We start from the raw sequence: 9,722 nt of genomic DNA on the forward strand, positions 1-9,722 counted from the left end.
CGACGCCTCCGCCGCCGCGCAACCCCGCCCCGCCGGGCCCAGAGGAGCCGCCGCTCTGCCGTCTACCGCACCCCCCAGCATGTCTCCCCGGCAGCCGCCCCGCTCCTGCGACACCTTCGTGGCGCTGCCGCCCGCCGCGGCGGGTGATCGCGTCGTCTTCGGGAAGAACTCGGACCGGCCGGCGGACGAGGTGCAGGAGGTGGTGTACTTCCCGGCAGCCACGCACCCGCCCGGCGCCGTGCTGGAGGTGAGCGCAGGGCCCCGCCGCAGGGCACGGCCAGCCCTTCGGGAGACGGCGAGAAAACCCCCTCCGTCCTATTTTCTGTTTATTTTTAGCCCGCGATTGGGCCGGTTACTCGAGGGGACGGCGCGCACGGTAATCTGTTGTGTGCTCTGACTTCTCGCAGTGCACCTACATCACGATCGAGCAGGTGGAGCGGACGCACGCCGTGGTGCTGAGCCGCCCGTCGTGGCTCTGGGGCGCGGAGATGGGCGCCAACGAGCACGGCCTCTGCATCGGGAACGAAGCGGTGTGGGGGAGAGAGGAGATCGACGACAAGGAATCTCTCCTTGGCATGGACCTCGTAAGGTTTGCACGGGCTGTTTGGGTAAAGGGTGCTGAATTCAGGATTTAATTTAGAAAATAATTGGTTTGAGCTATATGGGGAAATTAGTGCTTTTAACTTCAGAAGACACACCTGCTTTTCTTGCCCTGGGTAAAAGTAGGTAACACAGGTGTTGGATCTCTGCCAGGAGCTGGGAGCCCGTGAAAGGTATCTGAAATTGCCAAATGTGTTTCCCCTTACAACCTTTAGTATAAACTAAAACAAGACTCTAACTCTTCAGGAACTAGTGTTTGCACCTTTTTCTAGTCTGTTCTCATTTCCCATTTTCCCCAACTTTTACACCCATATTTTTAAGTTTCAGCCTAACTCTGCAGCTCCCCACAAATAATGACAGTTTCTTGTGCTGGTCTCACTGGGTGCCAGTGTAACTCTAACCCACCCCAGTGAGTCAGTTCTTCTTGGCACTGCTTCCCCCCAGCCCAGCCCGGGACTTGGATGCATTTCCTCAGAGCCCTCTCCCTGCCATCATTTCCCTTTGGTTGTTTTTCCCCACATCAGGGACATGCAGGACCAACTTCAAGCTCTTTAACTGACTCTCTCCTTTCTCTTACCAGATCTTACATCAGGTACATACAGCAATAGCATTCTAATTTGAATACTCAGGCTGAAGAGTTGTATGCGGAGTTTATAGTTCAAAGTATAACATCTTTCTTTTGTTTTAGGCTTGGACTGGAGAGAGCAGACACAGCTGAAAAGGCTCTTACTATCATTGTTGATTTGCTTGAAAAGTATGGACAGGGAGGAAACTGTATGGAGAGCCAGATGGCATTTACATACTATAACAGTTTTCTGATAGCCGACAGGAAGGAGGCATGGGTGCTGGAGACATCAGGAAAATACTGGGCAGCAGAAAAAGTAGAAGGTATGGATGGTGCTTTTTGCTTTAAACCATTTAACGTGTAGTGACAGCACTTCTTTACTTTTCATGTACCATTTCTTTAAAGCATCAAACTGGCCACCAGACATGTGAACAACAGGAGCTGCTTCCCAGGGCATCACTGTGGGGAAGCTGGCAGTTTCACAGGGGAGTTGAGTCACGTGGGGGCCTTCTCAGAGGCAGGATGAACGCTTCTGTGCTCAGAAAACAGAGAGCACAGAAGGGCAGCAGGAGAATGACAGCGGTATATATGGCTTTAAGTGTGGTGGCCATCAACGACAGTTGCATTTGGTGACAGGGTAGGATTGACAGGATTGGTGCACTGAGCCCCAAAGTGGCTCATTCCTCCAGTGTACCTAGAAAGACAAACTGTGTCTTTGGAGTTCCAAGTTGAAGAACATAGAGATGGGAATAATCAGAACAGAACCTGAAATATGATGCTGGCAATAGGGGAAAACAAGTCAGAAACCAGCAGCAGTGGAATCTCAATTAGAAGGATACCAAGGGAGAGAAGGCCAAAAATAAACTGTGTGACTCTCAGATCTTGTAGGAAGCTCGTCAGAGCATAATTTGCTTAAGCTAATTGTTAGCAAAATACCAAGAAAAAACATTTGATATATTAAAATGAATCTTCCCTCATCTTACAAACAGGTGGTGTACGTAACATTTCCAACCAGCTCTCTATCACAACCAAGATTGACAAAGAACACCCAGAACTGAAGGAATATGCCAAAAGCAAGGGCTGGTGGGACGGGGAAAAGGAATTTGATTTTGCTGCCACATATTCTTATGTAAACACTGCCAGAATGACCACATCCTCAGGCCGATACTGTGAAGGCTATAAACTTCTGAACAAACACAAAGGTATCTTGTTCTGTAGTATTTTTAAAGACACAGAAAGTGTTTAGCAAACTACATTAAATCATAATTGTTTAGACATCTGACATAGGCAGACATTCACTTGGTTTGATAAACCAGAACTCAGTGGAATAACTTTTTGCCTAAAGGAGAAACACCAGTCTTGAAGTCTTCTATCCAAGTTTGCCAATTTGTTGATGAGGAAAAACTAAAATAAGGGTCAATTATTACTCTCATTTACAGCTACAACACCGAGAAGTCACATTCTGACCGTACTGCTAAGTACTCCCTAAGACCTAGCTCAGAAACGTGCTAAGCTGTATAATATTACTGTACCTCTAAGAAAAACAAATCAGAGGCTAAAACAGACTCCAGTGGTTTGCAGCCACAAACAGAACAACTTCCCTCTGGTACCATTCATACAGGCCTAAGAGTACAGCATTCAGATACAATTCTTGCATTTCTTTTTTTTTTGAGATTGCCTTTAAAATCTTTGTAGTTTCACTATAACTGCTAATCTTACTTTTTGTGGTCTAATAAAACACACCGAGAGCAAAATAAAATAATTGTCTGCAGTCTAAGCAGGCGCTCCTAATCACTAATTTATTCACTTACTTCTCAGATCCCTGTGGAAGGAAGCTATTACTTCTTCTAACTGCACCCACCTGGCAGGTTTTTACTGCATCTGTATTTACTTCCTCATTTGCAGTGATTAATCTGAACCAAAATCACATTGCACCCTTTTTTTATTTGTTTGAGCTCTGCCATACCAGGTTTAGCATTTTGCTAATGCATCAGAATGAATTACCTTTTGCTATCCTGCTCTAGTGATCACGTAAATCCTGCATTCATTTTGGCAATTGCAGGTTCTGAATACTGAAAGCATTTTCATAATACCTGTATTTACTTGTATTATAACAATGCTGAGATTCTATCAGTGTTTTCGTTCTAAATCCCCATTTTCAGGCATTTACCTGAGCCATTTTAAAAATCACACTAGGTGTTCAGGTTATCAGCCTCACACAGTTTCAGTTTGTTTAGATTTATTTTAAATAGGTGCCCTAACTAAAAGCTATTTGCTTTACCGCTTCAGTAAAATCACTGGTTGCTTAATCTACCCTTCCCAGCTTTTTTGCTCAGTGGCATCATAGGTTTTTTTCCAGACTGCCTGCCATGTGAAGACCATTTTTAGATAACCATCATTTATATTTCAAAAACCAGGGAATGTATTTCAGGAATACAAATAAAAAAGTCTAGTGGGAAGTACACAATACCTTCTTCACTGCTGGACAAGTTGCCAACTTGCAGTTGACAAACTGACTGTTGCTTCTTTTAATTTGTCTTTGCTTTGTCTATCTGGTTTCTTGAACTCTCTGAATTTCCCAAGCAACTGGGGAAAAATGTGAGAGTGTTTCCTTGCTGAAATGTAGTGCTGCCTACCTGTCTGCAGGCATTGTGAATCTTGTATAAAAAAAGAAAATTTTATCATAGACATCTGAATCAGCAGCAGCGTGATTACTTTGTGAGGAAAGAACAAGGCAGCTCAAAGATTCTTTTTTTTAAGCAGCTAGAACTGCACTAAGAGATTAAATAGTAGATGATTATACATTCAAGTAAAAAACCCCAAACAAAACAAACAGAAACAGCAAATGAACTAAAGGCTTTGGTAGCTTTTTGCCATCAGCATATGCTCAACTAGTACACCAAACCTGAAAAGAAAGCTACTGCAAGTGGGGCCCGTTACAATATTGCATCACCAGTATTCAAACTTCATTGTACTCTCCATGAACAGCAACATCACTTGAACACTAGGTACCCAGGCATGTCTGAAAGGGTTTTGTTTCACCTGAGAAGACCACATCATTTTCAGAGAGGCGTTCAGCTCTACCCTTCACATAGGGCTTCTTTTACACATGAAGTGTCTTTACAAATGGATGTACAACTGTAGTTTCTGTTGATTCCAAGTACAGAAGATGATGTTACTCTAGTGCATCCTTTCAGTTCTCAACTTGCAGCCTAGGTGCTTTTGCAGGTCAGATGATTAAAATGAATAATAATAAAAAAGAGGAGTGACCGCCTTGGCAGTTCATTTTCAAAGCTACACACAAACCCCGCGCACAGTTGTTATTTTTACATTTCCAAAGCATCCCAGCAGTAGTAACTTTGTACAGACACCAGTAACTATTACAGGGATTTGTGTTAGCTTCCACACAGTGCTCAAACAGTTCGGCCTTTAATTTCCATCTGAAAAGTTACTGCGTGGATGACTATTTGCCATGAAAGGAAAAAGCAGCCAGTTGTAGAGAACATGCCATTTAGCTGGTGTTACTGGGAGCTGTGTGTGTGAGCACTTGTGTTGTGTCTCAAACAGGCTCTATTACTGCTGAAATAATGATGGAAATTCTTCGTGACAAAGAGAGCGGCATCAATATGGAAGGTGGATTTATGACGACGGGAAGCATGGTGTCTGTACTGCCTCAGCAGCCTCACCTGCCCTGTGTTCATTTCTTTACTGGAACTCCAGACCCTGCGAGGTGACGTAGCAGCAAGCGATTCGGATACAAAGTTGCATATACCTAAATGACAAGTATTGGAATTTGTCTGTCTATATTCCTTTTCACTTTGCTTTTTTTTTCCCCTCCTGAAATGGCACAAACAAAAGGTAGGAGGAACATAATGTATATTATCTACCTTAATGCTAGTTAGCAACCTACCTTAGTGAAACACTGCTGTGACACTGACTTAAAAAATCCTAACTGATGTTTAAGACTTCTTTCTTAAGAAGTTAGAACGGGGAAGAAGTACAGCAATTTACTGGCTTAACAACTTAACATACCTGTATCAGTAAAGGATCTCTTTCTATTTTCTCTTTCTAGGTCTGTATTCAAGCCTTTCATTTTTGTACCCAATATTACTCAGTTATCAAAAACTACCTCCCCTACGTTTGGTCATAACGATCCAGTTAAGAAGCAGCCACGTTTTCAGAGTAAGCCAGATCGAAGACACGAGCTGTATAAAAAACAGGAAAGTGTTGCTGTAGTTATGGAAACTCTGACGGTACGTTGATGAAATTAGATTTCAATACAAGCAAGTGGCTCCTTGCTCACATTTTGTTAATGTGATACCATTTAATGCCCTTTGATGGGTTGTGAGGAATACTGTAGTGCACCAGAAGCCTGTCCATTGTCTTGGCATCTGGCAGGCACATGTTTCAGATACCAAAAACTGCAACTAGCACTGTGCTGTACCCCCCAGCCTAGACCCAAACAGGTATCTACCACTCACCCTGTGCAGCAGCAGGCCATTCCCACTCCCACACCAGTCAGATAATGAGAAATGCTGGAGCAGCCACAGACAAATAGAGAGCTCCTGGTAAGGGCACTTGAAACACTTCAGCACCCTGACCTGGGCAGAAAGGAGGGCATTCCTTTTATCATTGCTTGGTAGGGACAGGAAACGAAACAAGATCGCAAAGACAGTGGGACACAGAGGTGAAGCAGGGAGGTAGTTGCGCACTTTCCATAGCAGCGCCTCTCCTATTTAGAGTTACATGTTCTAAAAAATAAGATACACACCCACTTAACTTTTGGTAGGATAAATACCTAGAACAGCTTTACTTTTGTTTGTTTTCAGTCCATCAGACAGGGATGCAGGGAGATACATTAGGTATTAGGAAAGCTACTTAAGAAAATCTGTTGTGGTGCTAACTTGTACCAACACAAACTCGTATCGTTGAGGTTAAGGTAAGTACAGCAGAACAGAATATGTTGTTAGGGTCAATACTACATACTCTGTATTGTCTTTAGTGAAATGCAGTTTCTTTTTGCAGGACAAAGGCAAAGAGATGCTGAAAAAGATACAGGAGCTGGAGAAACAGAAGATGAGTGAAATGGAATCAGTCCTGCAAAATGGATGTCTTGATGCTAACCAAGTGGTTAACATTTTTTCACAGTGTGTAGAAGAAGAACTCAAAATATACAGCTAAACCTACTATTTGAATGTGGTAAAATTCAGTTTTATTATTAACTTTCCTAATGAACTGTCTATATAGATTACATCTTATGTGCAATACCACACTTAGTATAGACAGTTTGAAAGATGCAGATTCACATTCAGACCAAACAGCTTTTGGATGTAAGCAGCAACACTGAAAAGGCTCGTAAGAGCTCGGCAGTGGCTTTGTCGTGTGTGGCATAAAGCTGTCAGCAGAGATTGATTTCATCAACAAGCATGCAATTAGAGTGTAATAGCTTGACTCAATTGTGGAACGACCCCATCTCTGGATGAAGAATACAAACTCAGATTTGGGGAACGTGCTTCCAGTAAATACACATGTAGCTTTTATAGTCAAGATAATCATAGCAGAACTTCACGTTGCCCGAATTAAAATGGCCATGCAGGAGGACTTGATAAAATGTAGAAGCTATTACTTGCACCAATAAAAGAAGTGATAGGTCAAAATTGGTTTTATCAAACAACTGAATGTCAGTCTAAGATACACTGAACGAGTAGAAGGGTTATATATGAAATGTCACATGAGGCTGAGTTGAAGGTATACTTAAAGCCAAATCATGGTTAAAGTTTTACCATGATTTGTTGTGAAATCTGATTACATAGAATTCAACACTGCAAGCATCCTGCAAGTTACCACACCATTTTCACTTCCCTGTTTTACCTACCATGATAGGGAAAAGTAAGTTAACTTATTTACATACAATATGATTATTGTCAAATTAATTCTGCAATATACTCTATAACATTATGTAGGTTTTTTAAATGTTCATTAATTGTTACATTTTAAAATCAGGCACCTAGAAAGGAAGATGCTGAGGTACACAAGTATGTATATGTACTCAGTGGGACACTTAAAATAACTTTTAAATTTTTTCACTTCATATGAAGCCCTTTAACAATGACTCATCTTGCCAAAATTACTTGATTTAATCAAGGTTTTTGCCCTGCCAAGAACTTTTCCTCCCTGATCCTGCTTACAAGTAACAATCAATATGTGACCCTTCTTTTCTTATCTGTGGCAAGGTGCAAACTGAGCAAACAAAGAAAGAAGGTACCGACTTTACTACATGATCAAGCAGGATAAAAAGTATGACTGGAAGGAAAAAATCCCAAACAAATCAGCACTTCTGCAAACCTTCAGAAGAGAACACGTAACACGAAATGGAATTTAATGCTGTAGCAGCAGAATGTGATGACACACAGCATCCTCATGGAAAGACCATTCTTTGATTTTTCTTTATTTAGTTAGTTTCTAGAATCATCTCAGATGCTAAAAATGGGGCTACACACTTGCAGTTTTCTTACTTTGTAAAGTGTCCTATCCCCTATGGGTAAAAAAAAAAAAAAGCATAGTCAAACAGATTAAATACAATTGAGTAAGAAACTACAATGAATGTAGAAGCTAATTTAGGATACTGTGTTCAGATCCACAGCAAGAAATCAATGGCTCAGGAAAGGTTCTTGAAATTCCTACATCTAGTGACCCTATGTGTACCAAGTGGCAGTAGCAAGACTGATTAGTAGGTAAGACTGAAAGTACATTGGAGTTGACTGTGAACCTTCTGTGACTGTACCACCCTCAAAAATTCCTGAGTTCAGTAGCACAGTGGATGTTCATTAACTAGAAGGCATATTTAATAAAGTTCTGCTGTATTTACCCATTTTCCTTGTGGATGTCTATCTGACCATTGTGTGTATCTTTATCCTATTTTGGCTCATCAGCTGTTCCACACTAGCTCTTTGATAACTTCAAAGCTGGAAATGTACCTGTAAACTTGACTTACAACTTACACAGCGAAACAAGAAAAACAATTTTATGCTACAATGTAAACATAGTGAAGTTTCATAGGGATAAGAGTGGTGGAGCAGACATTTAAGTGAACTTCTTGTCAACTTAATCATGAGGTGGTAATTAACCAGGTTAAGCATATGGGTCTGGTTGTAATACAGGCAGATACAGTCCAGCTGTTCCTCTGGTTTCTGTGCTAAGGGGTACAAAGTAAAACCAATGTGATGTGGCAATAGATCAAATGATGGCTGGAGTACAGAATATTGTGGATTTTTTTTCCCCTGGGATTTCATCCTCTAAAACATATGCAGAGTAAAAAAAAAATTATCAGTGTCCTCTAGAGGGCAATCTTTGCGTGTATCTCAGGCAAGCACACATCCTACAGCTTCTTTCATGAGGTCTTGAGCTTTATGAAAGATCATTATTAAAAAAAAAAACCAAAACCAACCCCCGAACACAAACCAAACCCCTACTAAAATTGCTACCTAGAAAAACAAGTTTGATATCCACCCTATCCATTATCACACTTGTTTTGCATTAGTGCAAGAGAAAAGATGTGTTTCACTGGAAGCTCCCCTGGACTACTTCAGTAGATGTTTTCATGGAACTGTAAGTGCCAAGTTAACTGAGATACATTCCAAACTAATCCCTCTTCAAAACAAAAGAACTTACTGCACCAGGGACCACATTTTAAAAGCAAATTATTTCTCACCACCAAAAACTCACGGACTGGTAGATCAACTATTAACATACACGGGATTGTCACCCATTCTAAAACTTGCCAGTGCTCTTTGGTGCAAGTATTTATCAGATAAGAGTTATTTAACTTCCTAAAGCTAGTCACAGTCTATTCTGAGATTCCGGAAGTACCCAGTCATTTAGAAACAGATTATCACATCCTGTATTTCATTCACAATTACTTCATATATTAACCATCATAAACACTCATTGGACTAAAGGGTATGATCAGACAAGTCACAGTGGTATAACAGTTAATCTAATAAAATTTAGCGTCAGTTTTCAGTTAAAGGCATTCTCTTAATTAGATTTGTAACAGGGCCTTCTCTAAGCAGGAATTTTGAGCTGTTTATTACTTAAAACATACATTGTGTCAAATCTAGGGAACAGCAGAGCCATTATGAAAAGGGAAGCAAGGGCAGGACTTCACAATGACAGCAAGACAGACAAGACTGCAAGAACAATGACTAGGCACAGGACTGTCAAACTGTCCTAGGATCAACTTCCTGAACGTCTGAAGAATTGTAAAAACAAGTAGAATTGGCTTTGGCAAATAGACGATAATGTGAAACATCTTTAAAGATCCTTCTAGGCTGTTAGACAAGAACTGGTATCTTCATGTGAGTACCCATTAACGAGCCCTCTGTCTACTTAAAGAGCATCAAGGGTGGATTTCAGAAATACCAAATTTGAAACCCAAGAGCCACTTTAACAGATCTCAGAAAAACACATTAGTAGTAAATCTTGACATGCACACATACCCCTACCACACATAACATCAAAGCTCAGAACTCTGAAATCAAGTAACAGCTTTATTGAC

At 41.1% G+C, this 9,722-nt stretch overlaps 1 protein-coding gene across 1 annotated transcript; it reads left to right on the forward strand.

The window, feature by feature from the left end:
- Window positions 1-79: 79 nt before the first annotated feature.
- Window positions 80-8,030, forward strand: SCRN3 (secernin 3; the record flags this gene model as incomplete). The annotated part of the gene is made up of 8 exons (XM_084264785.1): window positions 80-247; window positions 408-589; window positions 1,289-1,488; window positions 2,155-2,367; window positions 4,733-4,895; window positions 5,238-5,418; window positions 6,191-6,364; window positions 7,399-8,030. 7 exons carry the CDS (start codon window positions 80-82, stop codon window positions 6,344-6,346), a joined length of 1,263 nt encoding a protein of 420 aa, XP_084120911.1. The 3' UTR covers window positions 6,347-6,364; window positions 7,399-8,030.
- Between the last annotated feature and the right edge of the window lie 1,692 nt (window positions 8,031-9,722).

Source organism: Gallinula chloropus (genome assembly GCF_964237585.1).
Source record: "Gallinula chloropus genome assembly, chromosome: 5".
In the NCBI taxonomy this organism is placed as follows: Eukaryota; Metazoa; Chordata; class Aves; order Gruiformes; family Rallidae; genus Gallinula; species Gallinula chloropus.